The sequence below is a fragment of the Chaetodon auriga genome, chromosome 5, assembly GCF_051107435.1.
Source record: "Chaetodon auriga isolate fChaAug3 chromosome 5, fChaAug3.hap1, whole genome shotgun sequence".
NCBI classification, from domain to species: domain Eukaryota; kingdom Metazoa; phylum Chordata; class Actinopteri; order Chaetodontiformes; family Chaetodontidae; genus Chaetodon; species Chaetodon auriga.
This window is the reverse complement of record NC_135078.1, coordinates 3014575-3035118: the sequence shown is the minus strand read 5'-3', so window position 1 is coordinate 3035118 and position 20544 is coordinate 3014575. Positions and strand designations below refer to the sequence as shown.

The window sequence follows — 20544 nt, the reverse complement described above, 5'->3', positions numbered from 1 at the left end:
TACAGGTCCTTAAATTCTCAGACAATTTTCAGGAAGTTTCCTGGAAAGAACCATGTAATTTGATACTCACTATACTGCAAGGAACATACAGTATATAGACAATGTTAGCCTGGTGCACCTCCAATTCAAATACTCCCAAATAGTTGCTAGTGTGGGTCTTTTAGTCAGTGCACAGCAGGTCAGCTGAACATGTGACATTTGTCAACAAGCAAGCATACAGTTGCATATATGATGAATAATACATATAAATGAAGTACCAATTTACAAGTTATTTCCAGTAGACTTCCAAGGAAATTATTAGGAAGGCATGGACCCATGAACTAAAGAGTCAATGATAGTTTACATATTTCACTTTAGTGTTTTTTTTTAATCTAGCAAATAGCAGCATCAAATCCATCTTTAGCAGTTGCTTAAAATCATCATTTGTTTTGTATACACTATATTGCAATTAAGACAGAATCAGTAACTTAGAACCAAGTGATGTGTGTAAGTGATTTATGCAGTGATGTCTGTGTTTTTAGGTGTATGTTGGGCAGATCTCTCGTCATACCACTACATTGCTAAATGTGACTTAAGTTTACAACTCCCTAATTCCTAACAGATCATGAACTCATTTATCAGGATCTTACTGGTTTTCTTGTGTGATGAATCTGCAGCTGGTACAGCACTAGTCCGAGAGTGTGCCCCAATGTGTGCATGTGTATGTGTGTGTGTGTGTGTGTGCGTGTGTGTGTGTGTGTGTGTGTGTGTGTGTATGCATGTGTGTGTGTGTGTGTGTGTGTGTGTGTGTGGTGTGGGGGTGTCTTGGTCGACCCCTGCACCTTATGAAACCCTGTTGACCCATTTTTCCCGCGACCTTCATTTGTGTGAAACGTCTGAAGCTCATTTAAATGGTGACGGACCAGAGGCAGGGATTGGCTGTGGGTGGCATTGTTAAGGATCACCATAGTAACGAGTTGAGCGTCCGGCTGCACTGCTGCACAGCTTTTTTGTCTCAGCTTTGAATGGAGGGAGTGATGGGTATTAAGGAGCATGGCAAGAGACCTGGCACTATGAGCCCTTAAGGATTTAAAGAAAAAGACAGCAGCTGAAAACAGGAAGCAGAGTACATGTGATGATGAAGATGACAGGGATTGTAAGATGAAGAGTTTGTCTAGAAAGACTACTATATTCAAGACTTCCTTTTAAAGAAAAGTGCACAAAAGAACAAGCTAGTATTTACCAACGAGTTTACTTAAATGAAACAGCCTAAAACAGGACAGGAATTTGCGAAAAGGGCCCAAAAACAGCTGGAATAAAATCAAGCCTGAACAGCCGCTTTGGGAAAGAAACAAAACACAAGCAGAACCATCCTCTGTTGTTCTCGCAAGGGCTGCCATCTCCAGATGATACACACAGACGAGACCGGTGCATTCTAGGCTTTCAATGTGAAACTGTGACCAAGTTGAGGAGGAGCTCTAACAGGTGACCCAAAAAGATGAAACATTTGGGGGTGTCCACAGTAAATATGTCAAAGCTTAGCCTAGTACTTAAGTATTTCACTTTTTAAGGAAAAAAAAATTAAATCAGTAGGAGGAGCCAGCTGATATCAAACTCCTCAGAGAGGACTCATTATTCTTAACAAACACACACTGGAGTTCATTGTTCAGTGTAACCTTTCAATTCTATTTTGTCATGTGTTTTAAATGGCCTTTATATGAAGCTGGCCTTACTTTATCCAAACAAAACACATATTTTGTAGCCAAACTAGACAAAAACTTTGTTTGAAATGATGCAGCCTTTGCAGCAGGAGACAAAAAGGATGTGCGTCTGACTCAGTGTGTAACTGTGACTAACTCAGAGAGGATTTGTGCATTTTTTTGTATAAAGCAAAGCAGCCACCTGCTGTGGAGCCTCTGCAGCACAAAGCTGAACCAAGGCAGAGCTGCCAGTCCCTTGTGGTGATTCAATAAAATTCCTCTGAGCTAAACTCGTGCATGAGCCAGGGGCTTCCCTTTCTCTGTGATTCATAGCATTGCTGCTTCCTTTGCCCTACAGCAAGACTCTCTGTTGACTTTGTGTTCTTGTTTTCATGACTCGAGGTAAACACTTTCTCTCAACCCCTGACATTTGCACCTGCCAAGGATCCTATCTCATTTAAGAGTGTCTCAACATATATTCCTTCAATCTTTAAAAACAGCTCACAATTATATAGTTCATATAGTTAGTTCATAGTTTATTTAAACAAGTATATTTTCTAAAACAGCTGGTCACTGTAGTTTCTATCAAACATTCCTCAAACAGTAGGAAATGCTGAATTTTTGGGAATTGTTTTCAGCAGTGCTGCCATGAGTATTTGGGGCAACAGTATGGTGTATATGGGACTGAGTCAAAAGAAAGTACAGTGTGTATGTTCATGGTAATGAAGGAACATGTCACCAAGTGCAACAGTGTGGCTCATTGATTTGTTTTATATGTATGTCTTTGGACAACAGTGGAGCTTGTTAAAAATGTGCAGCTGAAGTGCTCAAACCTGACTCAAGTTTGTGCTATTGCACAAAACCTCCTTGACATTAGCTTGCAAACTAATAAAGTAACTTGAATAGCAAACATAAGCCATTCAGACTGATGAAAATGTAGTCGAGACATTCGATAATGTGAAGTTTTGTGCTTCTTCAGAACTTCAAAGAACACCTTATTTATCACAGCACAAACTGACGATGCAAACCAATCCATATAGACTCAACTAATATGTTGAAGCTATATGGAAGCTTCAACATATCCATATATTAAGTGCAGACCCTCTTAATATAACAAGCAAACTTTATCAAAGAGGAATGAACAACAGCCCTACATGTGAATGAGCTCCCTGCTTTCCATTTGAGGGAGTGGTGATATATCTGTGTTTAACCAAACCCCCGCTGAAGACACATTGTGAGGTCTCTGGAGAGCATCTGTGGTTTGATTCTGACATCCGTCTATTGCTAGCAGTCAGTGGCTGTGCTCAGTGTTACTGCTGACATGCTGGTACCAGTCACTGCCAGGATCAACGCTGTCTGGTCATAACCATGATCTATGAGGTACTCAGTAATGGGGGGGATGGGCTGTGTGTAGGAGGAGCTGTTATCAGCTCCCTGGAATGTGTGAGGGGTTGATTGGGTTTGGATGGAGGGGTGAAGAGTGAGGAGACCCTCACAGTCTCTGTCAGCCCACTTCTAAAGGGTCCATGAGGTTACAGGTAGTGCAGGTTAAGATGCATGGTTCTGACTGAAGCTAGTCATGGGAAAGATCTGGGGTTTCTTTGACAAGGGAGTAGAAAAACAATGAGAATAAGTAAAAGATGATCTCAGCACAATTGAGAGCCAGCAGTGGGAGGTAAAAGAGAGAGATGTAAAGACATGATGCAAGACAGAGGAAATGACACCTGTGAAAAAATATCACAGTTTAAGTTGAAATGAGGAAGAACAATCAAGCAAAACATACCACCTTTACCATCAACCCTGCATCAGTTAACACATTGTGCAACATTTGGCTCACCTTGTGAAATATGGTAGGTTGAGGGATTTACTGCATTGAAAAAACAGAAAAAAATCTTCCTATCTCTGTATAAACTTTCATGGTTCATGGCTAATGTTACTCAGGGGGCTCTCTCTCTCTCTCTCTCTCTCTCTCTCTGTGTGTGTGTGTGTGTGTGTGTGTGTGTGTATTATCTATATATATGTGTGTGTGTGTGTGTGTGTGTGTGTAGGGTTGCATGCAGTTGTTCAATTCAATTCAATTCAATTCAATTAAATATTCCTTTATTAGAGAAGTTCAAACCCCGGCTTCTTTAGACCTCCACACAGTTGGCTAATCAATCTGAAGTGGGTGTGAAAGTTAAATCATTGGTTTTGGAAAGTTACAGAACTGGTTGGACACAACCCGAGTCCGACATCAGAGGGATGAGGGGGGACGGGTTTCTGGAGCTATTCCACCATCCGTCCTGCAGTTCTGAGTATACTGGCCCCTGTACTCACAGCTGCTTCTGTGACTGTAGAGTTCTGGTATTGTGTGGTGGCATGCTGTTTGCAGGTTTTTAAATCAAAGAGAGCTGTTTCTACATTTAAAAATCATGAAATGGAAACTCTGTTGAAGTACAAGACAAACTAGTTGTGAGATTAAGAAACATACATTAGTAACTGAAATGACAAGAAATAACACTAAAAGTCTTTTTAGAATAAGTACAGCCTTCAAATTAAAACAGAGGAAGCACAAACAATACAGGACTCTTTACAGCATTTATGGGGTATGGAAGACATCAAAACAGCAGGAGGAGATGTGAGGAGGAAAGATTAGTGTTAAGAACAGATAAAGGAAGTGATAACAGGGGCATGTGAGAGGAACTGGAGGCGTCAAAGTGGATGCAGTGAGATATAAGCATTGTAGGTATTGCAGGGAAGATACAAATACATTGTTACTGAGATGTTGTTAATGACTTGCTAGCATAGGAACACATCATCTGCCATTCTGCTGATGATTGTATCCAAGGTATTCCACCATGATTCCATTCATGGGTGTGGGTGCCTGTGAAGGAAATCTAGCACCTTGTTAGGAGACGCAGGTGAAGGTGTCAGAAATGCCTTGCTCGCTATTTGGTTGCTCTACCTTAAGCTTTGTATGCTTGATGCAGTGTTCCAGATGTGAGGGTGTGTGCACAAATACTGATAAAAGCAGTTAACTGAAATAATTAATTAAGTTTTGCTATGAAGATTTCTCAAGGATTTTAAAATGCTGGATAATTTGTTTTAAATACTTCAAAAATAGGATTAGATCTTAAAAATCAGCATTTAACAATTCAATTAAAAGCCTCATTCAATTATTGTTTGCAGGATATTCAACCTTTGGATCAATGAAATACATTAGTTGCTCCAAATACTTGACTTCTGTCTTTACAGGGGTTGTGTAAAGGCAATGAATTACATTCATGAATAGATATAAGTATACAGTTAATTACAATTCTTCCTCAGCATTGAGGAGCTGTGTAGCAGGGCGTGCAGCCATGTTTAGTCTATCGTGTTCTTCTTCTGGTAACACTCCTTGAATTCGTGCTTCACAATAGATACTGTACAACCTCTGTCACTTTGGAGAACACTGCAATGCATAAGGCGTTAAACATAAATTCCTCTCTGTGCGCTCGTAGGTTACCTGCCATCTGCAGTGACTCACACCATGGTGTCTGGCACAAGCATAAACCAAGCTTTAGGGTCAATAGAAAAATATTTTGAAGCCAGATTATGTGACTTTTGAAAAGAAAAAAGAGCTAGTCTAGCTGCTACAGATGTACTTGGCCTAGTATGACTATTAGCTAATGGCAGCTAATGTTAAGTAAATACTTATGTTCATCACATTTAATGTGATGATGTCTTTACAGACTCAAGAGAATCTTGCATCTGTGTTAGGTGTACTTTCTTAAAAAGAAACAGTACTTGATCATACCCAAAAAACAACATGCTGATAAGTACAAGCAGGGGCAAGGCTAATCTTTGACCAGGTACATCCACATAGGTTCAAGAAGAAAAAAAATTCAAGAGGGTTCTTCCTCTGTGGAGGCTCATGTAGAAAGTTTTTCAGAGTTTCCTGGAATGTTCATCCTGTGAACAGTATGAAGTGGGTTCAGTAAGTAATGTATTTACTGTGTACAAGTGGAAGGTAGTGATAAGGCTGGGGACCAGAGGAACCACGAACACGCACAACATATTTTCTGGCAATGAGGCCAGTCGTTGTTGGCTATCCTGCTCTGACCTAGTGTGTTGACATTGCTTCTTCTAAGTCCCACTTCTGTCCGAAAAGAGAAAAGAAATAAATATATAAACAAAGGCAACTATGTGGTAATCAAGATAATTGCAGCATTTTTCAGGTGTGTAAGCTCCCTAATGTTCCATAAATGACAGTCCCATTGCATTACAAGCCCTGCACTGTGTAGAAACACTCGTGAGCGAAACTTTCATTGACAACACTGACAGCTGCTAGCTTCGTCATGTAATAAGTTTACTTTTAACACCATCTGCTGTGACCTTAAGTCCAGAGGAAAGAGGGGCTTGTTACTCTTCATCACCGGATTGGTTTCTAAGTACAGCTAAAGGTCAGAGTTGTAGGTAGCCCACCTTATAAGCCAGAGAGTAATACTGCTCAAGTTAACAACGGAAGGACAGTGTGCTGTGCTGACCAACAGGTATTGACATCCATTACAGCATGGTCCTTTACTATTGCCTTTATTCTTGGATCAATATTAGATCAATAGAATGTAAAAGTGTAATATATGAGTTTATCTATTTTTGGTGATTAGTGCTCACACTACTTGGTGTTTCTTAGCAAGGTCACTTGTCAACTAAAAGATGCATTGTGATGCCTTTTTTCCTGTGAATTTCTATTATCACTATTCTTCCATATTTTAAACAACCAAATCCATATCCCACAGTTCTAATACATAATAAATAACCACACTCCGGAACTTAAGTGTGTCCAAGAAAGAAAGAAAAAAGCAGACCTTCACTTGAACCTGCTTTAATTGATTTTTTTGGCAACTTGGTGGCAGCACAGCAAGCTGTACTCACAACAGTAACATATCAATTTCATTGACGCTTTCAATATTAGACTTCTTGAGCACACAAATAAAAGCACACAAAATGTCTTAAACACAGCATATATATATATTAAACACAGCATATATATATATATATACACACACACACACACACACACACACATATATATACACACATATATACATATGGTGTATGGAAAAAAATGTTTATGTACAACACAAGAATTTGGTATAGACAAATATTGCATATTCACCCCCTTGTGAATTTTAAATTTTGGGAATTTACCTTTCTCCATCCCCATCTTTATCAAAAGCTTTACTTCTATGGAAAAAGGAATCGTAAATTGTGATTTTTGTCTTCCATTCCAGGCCTACTTTGCACAGCAGCAGCAGACAAGTGTTTATCATCTCCCTGCAACAATGGTGCGACATGTCTTGACCACCTGGGTGACTATGTGTGCCTGTGCCCCAAAGGACCGGTGTGGTACATGGGAAAAAACTGTGATGAGCTGTATGATGCCTGTATCATGGCACCTTGCACCAACTGTACCAGCAAGCCTGGGACTGATGAGTTCACCTGCCACTGTCCAGATGGCTTCACAGGCCTCAACTGCACCCAGGACGTGGATGAATGTCAGAGCAACCCCTGCACAGGCATCCAGTCCCATTGTGTCAATGGAGTCAATGGCTATTCCTGCCACTGCCCCCTTGGACTGGGAGGAGAGGACTGCCAGGATAATGTGACTGTTTGTTCAGAGGAAACATGCCAGAATGGTGGCACCTGTTTAGACATCCTTGACACTGGGTACCAATGCCAGTGTGCTGCTGGATACCAGGGGAGGAACTGTGAGGAGAACATTGATGAATGCCAGTCTGAGCCTTGTCAGAATGGAGCCATCTGTAAAGACGGGGTTAACACCTACCAGTGTTTCTGTGTCCCTGGATTTCAGGGCTACCACTGTGACTTGGACATCAACGAGTGTGCCTCCCGACCCTGTCAAAACAATGGCACATGTTTGGATGAAGTGGATCACTACAGGTGTGACTGTGCTGCAGGCTTCAAAGGTAAGACACTGTGCAGCTTATGTAAACTGGGCAACTGTCCTGTAGGGCCTCAGACCCTCAGGGGCTCCAAAGGCCGCAATTCAAAGTATAGCAATACATTTGTTATAGTTTTTTTTAATTTGATCTAATTTAAAATATATTTGGAGCTTATTACTAAATACATGTATGTTTAATCAAATTACGCATACTAACTGACACAGAGTACACCTGGAGTAGTATAGCCAGTACAGGAAGTACTGCGCTCTTGATGTAGTGAGCGCACATCTGACTTCCATGTGAGACACCAGTACTTGTGTATTTGCTATTTCTGGTGTCACAGGCCAGACTTTATGCTTGCCTTTTTATGAACTGTAACCACAATCTTGTGTATATACTTCAGCCATACTTGATTTGCCACAACCATTATCTTTCCCTAATCTTAACTTAAGTGTAGTTGAGCCGTTCCAAACCTTTTTGACCCGCAAACCCAGTCTGGTTGGGACTCCTCACAGTTTGCATATATCAGCGCTTTTCGACCATTTCTACCAAAGATGGATTCCTCTGTACTTTATTGGAAACCTTTAAAGAGACCTGAATAATGCCAAGATAAGATGCCATATAAGAAATAAAGGAATAAAAACAACAACAGCAACAACCATTGTCACTGAACACAGTCAGGGGCTGTGTAGAATCATTCAATATCAATGTTTTGACATCCATGCCAGACTATGAAAAGCCAGGCCCTTGGCCCTGCCTAAAACTTCTTTCACTGCTCCTTTTGCCAAGTTTGATTTATATGGTCATAGTACTACTTTTATGCTGACCATGTGGTTATCTAATATTTTGTGATAGCATTCGATGGCTAAAAAAATCACTGTGAAAGAAAATGTACATTTTCGGGTGCACTCAGTAGAGATAGCATATTACTTGATTTTGATAATTTTGGTTTTTATTCTGTTAACTGTATGAAAAGAGTTTGCATGGATCTGTTTAAGTAGCATTAGTCGTTGTTGCTGTTTTCCATTGACCACTGATCTCCTTGCAGCTCCAGTCTTATTGTGTTTTATCTGTACGTGTGCTAAGATAATTAGGAGTGTTGCCAATCTCATGCCTTGGCCCACTGCCATCCTTGCTCTGTCCCCTGCAGGGATTAACTGCGAGGTGGAGATCGATGAGTGTGAGGTGCATCCCTGCCAGAACGGCGCCACCTGCCAAGACCACGTTGCCACATACTCTTGTGAGTGCATGGCTGGCTTCCAGGGCCAAGACTGCGAGGTCAACATTGATGAATGTGCCAGCATGCCCTGTCTGAATGAGGGCAAGTGCATAGATGGGGTCAACAGGTAGGACAACACAGACACACACGTTTTTGCTGTCTGTGCACACCTACAGACAACAGTTTTATTGTAGTTAGAATGATTTGAGTTTTTGAAATGCAATACAAGCTCATGGATAAACAGTTACACACAGACGGAGGAGCCATTGGCATTTGAAAAAATGAAACAGGTGCATTTGCCAGTTCTCATCATAAATCCACAGCCTGAAATGAATTTGTTTCTAGTTAGAAGTATCTCGAGGTTCATATTGATGTGAAATTGATCGGCAGAAAATGTTCATGTTGTTTTTTCAAAGATTTTCTAGCCTTTTTTTTTTTTTGTTTCCAATCACAGTTTTGTATCCAGAGCCAAATTTATTATAAAATATAGCTCTATAGTTGGACTGACTCCAGATTCAAGAGAGAAGCTATTAGAGGAAAGAAATAGGGGAGCTCAGACTTTCATTTTGAAGTTGGTCTTTTGTAAGGTTCAGTGTTCCAAAAGGTGTGTTGGGTAGATGCCCAGTAGCTCTACAAAACAGTTTTTACAAAACATCTGTGTGCACCTGTGAAACATATGGATAACATCTGATATGAGCCTGTGTCTTGATATTCATGTATTTGGCACATATTTCTTTAGTATTGCTTCATATTTATTGCCTGTTTTATTGGTCTTGTTTTTAGGTGCATAACCAATGATGGGCCTTTTATTTATTAATCAATAAACTGTATTTACATTTTTTATTTAGTGGGTAGGTGGGCTACTGAGCTACCCTTATGCGCTCTTAGAATATGTGTTTGTGCGTTTCTGTTAGTATGGTAATGACAGTCTTACTGTCTGATGTGATATGTCATCTGGTATCTGTTTACTTTAAAATTAAGGTCCTCTTTGAATGTTTTCAGAATGAATATTTTCATTAGGTAACACTTAATGCCAATAATGCCTCCATGTCTTGATTTTTGAGTAATTCTCTCTGACATGCACATTAGAACGAGGTCTTTCAATGACATGTCTGAATATGAATATGAATTTCAGTGGAATCTGATCACATGCCCTACTGTAGTAAAGGCAAGATCCATACACTGAGTTAGACTGGTGGCTGTGAGAGATTATCTTCTTATCATATCTATAGCCAACATACATATTTAGTGCAAATATCTATATAGCTTTCTGTCGTCTGTGTTTGTCTGTCTTTATATTTCCCTCCCAGGTTAAGCTTGGCAAAGTCTATGAGTAATCCAGCAGTGTGTTGGGTCAGCCTGAGGGTGCATAGCAGACATTAAAGTTGACCATGGATAAGAATTAATCCACTTACTGTCAGTCATTGTTGTGAGTCATTAGATGTCTGGAGGTGGTGAGAATGTCTGGTAGTGACACTGATTGGAACAGCAGGGAGTGAGGAACAATGGGGAATGAGGAATGTTTAATTTTGCATAAGCTTAGGAACAAGACAACTGATCTAAAATGGCCCAGAAAACAGATTATAGTGCAGGTTTGGACAGGAAAATTAAGTTGTTAGACACCACCCACTGTTCCAACTACACACCCATTCATAGAGTGTAACTGAGTGATTGCTTTAGGTGCCTCTTGAAAAAGTCAACTGCAATGACGACCAAATGACAAGTGCAGTTTTTGCTTTTGTTGTGTAAATGAGCTGAGATAATGCTACATTTTATTTGTTGTTCCCTCTGCAGTTTCTGTTGGTTTTATTATTTCTTTTAACCGTGTTAATCACTGTATTTGAATATTCAAAGCCAGGCGAGGTAACTTTGGAAATAAAGAAATTGCACCTCCGTCCTTCACAATTGAAAAGGTGTATTGATAAGGAATAACACACCCTTGCTCAACTGTCACTGACTGTGTTTTGAATGCTTATCTTAGCAAAGTTTAGGAAGATATTGTTGAGCTATTGGCATTATCACTTTTCTATATTTTTGCTGGTTACAATATATCACATCAGGTCACAGATAAACATTTCAATGGTTTTATTGACAAGTAAAACAAGTGGTAACCAACTGTACCTCAGAAAGAGACATCTTGGTTGTTTCCTGCTTGTGGTCCTATTGTACTCACTCTTAGTGAGGTCTTATGATGATGTCTTTACTGACTTAGAAGAATCTTAGGAAAAGGGAAATTCAATATGCCACTGGCTGCTGTTCAGCAAAACTAAAAATCCATGCGTTATATTTTCGTTGCATTCTTTTTGCCTTTATTTCTCCTTCCTCCAGAAAACTGAACCATTGATTTAGAAAAGTAGCATTCAGAATGTGCCTTTGCTCCATTTCTGAAAGATTTTTTGTGTGAACCAGTGAATTTTAAAAGGTGCATCAAACAAAAAATCTTGATATCATTATCCACATCATCTTGTTGACAGTAAGTATAAGACAGACTTGCTTGTGTCTGTGCTCTTCTCTAGCTATGAGTGTGACTGCGAGGGGACAGGCTTTGTAGGTGACCACTGTGAAGAGGATATTCTGGAATGTGCTTCCGACCCCTGCCAGCATGGTGCCACTTGTTTGGAAGGGATCAAGCAGTACAAGTGCCACTGCTGGCCAGGTACACCAATACTCTGAGCACCCGCTCTACACATGTAATAAACCAGCTCTCAAGCATCACAGCAGTGACACATTAAGTATAGGTTAACATAATTTGTTATAGGCATCAAACTCAACATAACAGTATGACTGTGTGAACAATGGTAGGGCTCTGCTTGATCACTAAGCTGAAGCCATAATAGAAAATGCATGTTGAAATGTTTAAGTAAAAGGACAAAATAGCCAGAACTTGCACACAGAAAAGTGTCCTCAGGCTGGAGGTTTCCCACACATGAATCAAACCATACAAAGGAGTCGGATGAAAGGGGCTAAAGAGCAGGGCTGTGCTTTGCACATTCAGTATTTATGGTAGAGCTATATTAAAATATCAGTGTGGCACTATTTAAATATTCAGGGCTGTGATGAATTATGAAGAGTAATGCATGAGCACATTGCGACAGAGAGAGATGCAGATGTCAGCATCTGATTTTGTTGTCATTAAGTGTAATTGTGTGTGTGTGTGTGTGTGTGTGTGTGTGTGTGTATTAAGATACTTTGTGCAGATTTCACAGGTGGATTCATACACTTAAAAGATAGGTTCAGATTTTTTCGAGTATGTCTGAACACAGTACTCACATATATATTGTATTATATTAGTCACTGTGGTTATTCCGTCTGTCCTTCCTGTCAATGAGCAATTATATACAATTATTATTGTATAGGCTGTGAATATCCCATTAAACTATGTGTATTTTTGCAATAAAAAGGTCTGCCAAAATGTAACTAGATTTATCACAAGACTGTTTTTGGAAAAAGTCACTAAAATCATTAAAACTAGTGAGGAAGTTTCCAAGTTGGTGCAATAATGCTTTCAGCTGAAACTAATATAAGGCCTCAGCAGTCTGAGTTAGTCAAAAAAAAAAGTGGGCCCCCTTCCAAGTTACAGTCTGTTTCCAATGAAATTCCCCCATTGTGCTATCCTGAACATCATTTCCAGCTGCAGCAGAGGGATACATCCCAGTTGTCACATGCAAGTATGTTGACAGAAAGACAAAATATAAATTTTCAATTTGCTTTATTCAAACAAATTTGACAGAGGTGTTTATGCAACTTGTGTTCACTGTTTATTTGACACAAACAGCCAATGCAGCCAGCAGTACAGACATTAGCTCTAGCTAGCAAACAACATATACTGTATGTGTGGTGCATGTTGTTGTATGCTGTATGTGTTGAAGTTAGGGTCAAATCACTTCACAGCTTGTATGAACGAAGGAAATTATTACAATAATCAATATAATTATTTTTAACTTCAAGCACATGTGAGAATTGTATTAAGATTGACTTGAAAAAAATCCAACCTTATGCTTTAAACATATATTTGTGCAATTGTGTGCATCTGTCCAGGTTATGAGGGAGAGAACTGCCAGGTGGATATTAATGAGTGTGAGCGGCATCCTTGTGAGAATGGTGGTGAGTGTTTCCAGCGCTCAGATATCCTAAACTATGGGACGCTGCCTGAACTCAGCAAAGCCAATTTCAGCTATGAAGGGGCAGCTGGCTTCATCTGCCACTGTCTGCCAGGATTCACCGGTAAGCCACAACAAAAGCCCTTTAGTTTGGTGGCATGTCTCATTAACTCATCATGAAGAGATGGGGACATCTCATGTGAATACGATGTGATATGAATATCTTTAACATGTTCCATTTTAAGGAGACAACTGCTCAGTCAATGTGGACGAGTGTGAGTCTGCTCCATGTCAGCATGGGGGAAGCTGTCAGGACCTGGTCAACTCTTATCAATGTGTGTGTCCAGATGGATTTACAGGTACGAGAAACCTCTTATCTGCTCTTCTACTCTTATCTCCTAACAAAACAAAACTGAGCTGCTCTTCTTCCAGGGGCACCCCACAGGTTTGTGCCCTGTCCCTGTTACTTTTCATCTTTACTGAGTGCAGAAGTCATGTTTCTGAAATTAACATGACAGTTGTTGCACGTGCTTGTGGTCAGTCAGCCTGTACAGATGTGACACTGACTTACTGAGGCTGAACATCACTGCATCTAAAGGCACAGCTGTCAAGTTCAGACAAACATTACCTGCCCTTTCTCGGAATGTTGTTAAAGGGCAACAGTGGAAAATTGACCTTACAGGTTATAAGTTATAAGAAACGTCTGACATGAAAATAGTATAATATAAATATATGACTACATGTATAAAAATAACTAATTATATATAAACTAAATATAGCCTTAAGCTGGCTGGTAAAGTCACGAGTGGTGAGCAGCAGCCTTCTTTGTCAGATGTTTTTTCTTATAGTTGACAAATTATTACAAAAGCAACGTCCATGTTGTCGAACTCAGATTGTCCTTTTAAAGAAACACTTCCCCTCTCCTCTGGTAAGAGATATGACTTTCAGAAAAACATTACGAAAGTTTTTGTTTATTCCAAAGGAAGTAAGTCAACAACAATATTTTGAATTAGGAATTATTGGAAGCTTTTCCTTCCTTACACAGACTATTCCGTCTCTTATTTCATTGTTTTGATTTTATTATTGGGTTGGCTCACTACAAAAACAACTTCCCTGTGGGGGATAAGAATAATATGAAGTAGACTGAACTGAATATCTTCAGTAGACATCAGTGTAGACAGATACACTTCACGCCAGGTCTCCTTGGCCAAACAAAAATGAACAGTCAAGGTACTGATTCCTCATTAGAGAAGATTTGTCACTGCATCACTCAAAACAGAGGCAACTGCACCCAAAGCTGACCTTGAAACACACAATCTGGACTTAAAAGTGAGGAATTCAGCCAAAAGCTCTCATCAACAAAATGAGAGGCTAATTTCCTAACGGTATTACAGCGACACGATGTGTAGGCCACAGCAGAGCAGAGGGTAGGAGGGGATAAGAGGGCATATGGTATGGAGGAGCATAGCAGAAAACAACAAAGCCAATAAAAGGTGCCATATGTCAGGCCTCCACCTTAGGCATTAAATGGGGGTCTCCTTAGAAATTTGTCAGGGGGAGGGGAGATTACAGCAAAGCTGCTTAGGAGCCTAATTAAAGCCTAATGAAAAAAAAAAAAAAAAACACGATACAAAACATTGTGAGCAAAACAGGATCCTTTTGACATGCAATCTGCACTTCATTCTTCTGGTATGCTCCACTCTAAACACTTCACTCTTGTGCAACAGCAAGGGAAGACAGAAGAAAACTCTGTACAGCTTGAAAATATGACTCTACTAACTTAAGAGGTTGACCTTCCATCTGCACAAGATGGTTGTCACTAAAACTGTCCGTTAAGATGGCATAGATAAACCCTGTTGTACCCTCATCATTGCACTCGGGCCATGCTGATAGAGTTAGAGAGTTTTTGAAGGCTGATGCAGAACATTTTGGATTAAAAATACATTGATTGGTGTTATGGCTTCCTCATCAGCAACAGGTGTATGCTTTCAAAGCTTGCTTTAGTCAATCACAGATCATGTAACAAATGCATAGTGGAAGAAGATACATGTCTCAGAATTATGTGAGTAGAGGCTTTTCTGAACAACTGTTATTTGAATTGAATTAAAGGCAACATATCATTAAAAAGTAACATTTTCAGTTAACTGTCACCTCTGGTGAACATATAATAAAACACAAAATTTTTACAACAAAGTTTGGATTTTAAAAAATGCTGACAGCAAGACTGTGACTGAGACTGTAAGACTTTGATGTCACTATCTCTGAACTTCAGAAAATCTGATTTTATTGCCAGTAAACCAGAATTTAATGCCTAATTTATGTAGACAGCCTCTGACTTTAGGCATGATGATTGAGACATCAGAATTCTGAGAAAAAGTTCAGAAGAACATAATTTCAGAGCTCAAATTTCATTTTTTCCACTGCCGCTAAGCCTCTTTAGTCACTACTAGTAATACCAGAGCATATGGTGAAATAACTAACTGACTGGCTGACAGGCAAATTTTATTTAAAGGTCAACATGGGCTCTATGTATTGGTCCAGCCATGCTTAGGCTCCACCTGAAGCATTGAGCAGGCAGCACCTCCTGCAGGTTCATTCTAGCAGCTCCTGCCACTAGTGGGCATCCACAGGCCAGCACATGGAGCAAGGGAGGGGACTGCAGCACTGCATTCCTCTTGTCAAACACTGACAGGAGCCAGCTGGAGGCTTACCGCTCTGCTTGGGCTGGGCTACAGACAGGAGAGGAGCAGGGGGTGTGAGGGAGGGAAGGGAGGGATTCTGGGAGGGATAGAGGAGGGAGAAAGAGAGGGAGGACAAGAGAAGGTAGGCAGGGCTGCCTTGTAATCACTCCTGCCTGTCTGCCTGGTACAGAGTGGAGTAGTAGAGACACTTCTTCTTTCTGAGCTAGAGAGAGAGAGAGCGAGAGAGAGATAGAAAGAGATAGAGAGAGAGAGAGAGAGAGAGAGAAGACCTGGTTGTGTCACTTCTGTCATCCAGCAGTGTGAGGAGTGTGTTGGTTGTTGACTCAGTGGATCATGGGGGGAAGCAGGTTGATGCTGCTGCTGCTGCTATGTTGCTGCTGTGGGCCCTGGTGGCTGACAGGTACATTTTAATGCTACATTAACAAAGCTGAAAGTTGCGTGCTTGTGTATAAGGGTGGAGTCTTGGCACAGAGAGGACAAACAGCTTTAGGGTTCCTTGGGTGTAGAGTATTTGAAAGGACTATGTTAATGCAAGTTGACTGCTGCTGCCAGGGCTTTATGTTGAGTGCGGTCTGATGAAGCAGCTCTGACTACTGAAACCAGGCAGATAATTATGTGTAATTCTGGCACAGGTTTGGCAGGCAAGTTTGTCTGACATCCATATAGCGCAATATATCAATGTCTAGTTGATATAATCAGCATGATGACCTTGGTTTAATTGCGTTAAGGAAATCTGTGAAAATCTAATTCACCTCCAATTGTGCAACTGTTTGCTTTTTCCACTCGTCATTTCCTCATCTGCAAATGACACTGACAGAAAAAAATCATGCCTTGGCTCAAACAAACCTGCCTGTTCATCTGTATGCATGCATGCTTAGCTCTGTATCTAATTAAGTTATTTACTGTAGTCTGTCTTTCCAGGTTCCTGGTCCAGTCCCCTTGTTGTTTGATTGATTAACCAGATTTTTTGATTAAGATATTAAATATGACTTAAATTGTGATCCATGTGAAGGATGATGTTTTTACCGCCAAGGAAGAGTTGAATCAATGTTGTTAACATAAATGTTAGCGCTAAATGTGTGTATCTCTCCATACAGGCATACATTGTGAGGTGGACATTAACGAGTGTGACAGCAATCCCTGCCAGCATGGTGCCACGTGCGAAGATGCTGCCAGCTCCTATAGGTGTCACTGCCCTATGCCAGAGTCTGGTCTGGAGCCCTGGGGTGGGCGAGACTGTGACATCCTTCTGGTTGGCTGCCAAACGCATGAGTGTCAACACGAAGCAGGTTGTGTCCCTGTGCTGACCGATGATGGAGTTCACAGCTACACCTGCCAGTGTCCGCCTGGCTGGAACGGAGATCGCTGTAACACCTCCACCACCTTCTCCTTCATCTCTGAGGGCTATGTCCACATGCAGCTGCCTGTTTCCAAAAACAGGACAAAACGAGAGACGAAAGACCACAATCACGGGCTCCACATGCAGCTTCGTTTCAAGAGCACTTTGCCTGACATGGTGCTGTACTACAGAGGCACTATGGAGCGCTTTGTCTCCCTGGAGCTAGTCGGAGGCTCCCTTCAGGCCAGGGTGAAGTCAGGGAAGGTACTGCAGGTCATTTACCCTGGCCCAGTCAATGACGGAGAATGGCACCAGGTCACTGTGACCATGGATGAGAGACTGGTTCTGGTTGTAAAGGGATCTGGCTGTGAGGAAGAATGCCGAGTGAAGAATGAAGGTTACAACCATCTGATCTTCCTCCAGCCCAGCTCCTTTCAGCAGCTTTATGTTGGAGGGGCACCGCAAGAATATTTAGCCCATACGTCCAGTGGAAGGGGGTTCATTGGCTGCATGGAAGATCTTGAAGTTGACCATAAGCTGCTTCTTCCTCAGGACCTCATCAGAGAGGAAAACCAGGGATTGGAAATGGGATGCAGCAAAAAAAACTGGTGTGAGGATGAACCATGCATGGAACGTGGTCAGTGTGTAGACATGTGGGTTCATGCCAGCTGTATGTGTCATCGGCCCTACTCTGGAGAAAGCTGTGAGAAAGGTGAGAGTACCTACAGTATACCTTATAGGTTAGCAGGAATGCTAGTCTACTTTTAGAGCAAAAAACACTATTTATGGACCACTACATAGATTAATTTGTGGCTAGTGATAAAGGCTTACGTTGTGGCCAATACTTAGGCCCACCACAATTTTTATATCTACTCAAAGTGATGGTACTGCTTTTTGATGAGGGCACGACAAAAAACCATAAATGAAATCTAAACTCCCTGCAAATGATTCTGACTTAACAAAACCTGGCCCAGACAAAGCTGGATGAATCAAAGTCTGAGCTTCTCTAACTTCTCCATGTTGTACTAGAGTTAGCTCTTTGCTGTTTGAAGCTGCTGTTTCATTTCAAGTTATTGAATTCAATTAAAACTTTATAATTACCATGTTGTAATGTAATTTTGAAAATGCACCAATAGTCACTTTGCTTTGCAGTTTCATTAGTGTTTATACAGTCGTGTAGTCTTGAGAGGCTCCTCCACACATATGAAGCAATTCTCAAATCAGCTCTTGTAAGCTACAAATGATTTGAACTGAAGAATTGCAAGTTGTAGTACAAAATAAAATAAAAAAAGACCATTAAAGGCAAGGTAAAGCCAGTCCATTTGTACATCACCCTTCAAAAGCAAGACAATCGTGTTTATATAGGGTCAAATCAGTTCAGCAGACACCAAGATATCTTGACTTCTTTGACTATGCTGAATATTCCTTATAATATGGGTCAAGCCACAAAACCACAGGATCCTTCATGTCTCATGACACATCTGAGTAGGATATTTTCATGAGACCTATCCTTCCTGGTGTTGCATGTTTTTCAAAATTCCTGTTAAGAAGTTGCACTGTTAAAGGCCAAGCGGAGTTTCACATGTTGAGTAGTACCCCTGACCAGTAAACTGATATATCAAATAAAACTGGAGTACCCCTTTACAGAAACCAAATTAACATTGATACAGGTGAAGCACAGCCCATTGTGTTGGGGTAAGATACTGACAACTTTGTGTTTCCTACTCCCACCTCAGAGTATCCATCCTGGACTTTTGGTCATGAGAACACTACCAGCTATGCTGCCTTCAACATCTCGGAAACCCATGGAGACAACTTCACTATCTCCTTTTTAATGCGGTCCCTCAAACACAATGGTCTGCTCCTGCAGCTCTCCCGAGAGGAAACGTCTTACCTGACAATCTATCTGAAGGAGGGCACAGTTGCTATTTACAGCCCTCACACCACACTGCTCTCTGAGGCCAAGTTCGTCACTGATGGAAGCAATAATTTGGTGACTGTAAAGGTACACTATGGCCATGTGGTCTTTCCCAAAGCAGGGAATCATCGCGCCTTAGGGAACGTGAGTGTAGAGGCAGGGGATGTGGCGTATGTCGGAGGGCTCCCTGCAGGCAAGAACATGAACGCCTGGGGTGGCAACTTCAAGGGCTGCCTTCAGGATATTCGGCTAGACCACAAGCATCTGACCACTGAAGATCATCCAGAGGAGGTGGAAGTTTACCAGGCAAGCACAGTGGAGAATGTACTGCCAGGATGCCAAAGTGATGACACATGCAAGGTAAAGACAAAAATATATAGTCCGCTGTATGATCCTAAGCTACAGAATAGAAAAACATAGACCAGACCAGATTGGAAATCCCATTCAATATTTTTTGACAAATTTCAGTTTGGACAGAAGTGGTGGACTGACACACTGATAAATCAACATTGCCTCTCTACAGTGGATGTTGGTGATGATACGGGGGTACATTAGTACACATGGCATCAATAACCTGCACATTTGGGATGGCACCATTAATGCTGAAACATATATACAGGTTGTGGAGCAACATATGCTGCCAAGAAGAAAACTACCCCAACTGTTGAGCAGCTGAAATCGTGCATAAAACAAGAATGGGAAAACATTCAACTTTCAAAATTACAGCAATTGGTCCCCTCAGTTCCCAAATGCTTACAGTGTGTAGAGTGTTGTTAAAAGAGGAGCTGATGTGACCGAGTGGCTTACATGACGCTGTCCCAACTTTTTTCAAACATGTTGCTGCCATTAAATTCAAAATGAGGATATCATTTTCAAAAGCACTGAAATTTCTCAGTTTCAACATTTGTATATGTTGTCTTTGAGCTATTTTCAATTAACCCTATTTTTGCGTTTTACACAGTGTCCCAGCTTTATTGGAAATGGGGTCGTATATGATATTGACAAAAGTGTCTGGCTAATATTGAGCTTTCATGAAAAGTTCCAGATAAACACTATTATGATTTGCCAGTGTGAGGCTGTAACACTCAACACATGCTAATTGTGTTAGTGTCTTGAAGTGCTGTCTGATAGCTGGGCTGTACTGTATTTCCTCAACCCTATTAACATTGATCTAGTTGTGAATCCCTTTGAGCTCTAAGTTACCGTTCAATCCTCTCTGCAGCTATTACTTCTGTGGTCGCATCAGATGAGAGATTTTACAAGTGATCATCTAATCCATCCATCTGTGTTTGTCTGTGCTCAGGATGAGCCCTGTTTCAATGGTGGACAGTGTCAGGTCACCTGGAATGACTTCAAGTGCGACTGTCCCATTAACTACTCAGGGCAGCTGTGCGAGACACGTTTGTGGTGTGTCGACAACCCTTGTTTTGACGGAGTCCGCTGTGTGGACCTACAGGATGGTTACGAGTGTGAGTAATCCTTTGGCAGTCATTATCACTCTCACTTATCAAGTTAGAGCAAGTCAAGTTAGGTCAAGTTTAGTTTGTTTATTTAGCTCTTAATTTCTTAATTTGACTTACAGTCTTGAACAGAGTCATATAACATTAGATGCTAAGGACAGGGAGGAAACTCCATGACAGATATACAAAATATAAATACAGAA

General features: G+C 40.9%; 1 protein-coding gene across 1 annotated transcript in view; it reads left to right on the top strand.

The window, feature by feature from the left end:
- Positions 1-20544, top strand: part of LOC143321359 (protein crumbs homolog 1-like) — a 32473-nt gene that overhangs the window by 516 nt on the left and 11413 nt on the right. The window contains exons 2-9 of the mRNA XM_076731662.1: positions 6932-7627; positions 8754-8949; positions 11339-11478; positions 12861-13046; positions 13168-13281; positions 16722-17675; positions 18700-19241; positions 20185-20350. Coding sequence (XP_076587777.1) covers positions 6932-7627; positions 8754-8949; positions 11339-11478; positions 12861-13046; positions 13168-13281; positions 16722-17675; positions 18700-19241; positions 20185-20350 — 2994 coding nt within the window. The remainder of the gene's footprint in view (positions 1-6931; positions 7628-8753; positions 8950-11338; positions 11479-12860; positions 13047-13167; positions 13282-16721; positions 17676-18699; positions 19242-20184; positions 20351-20544) is intronic.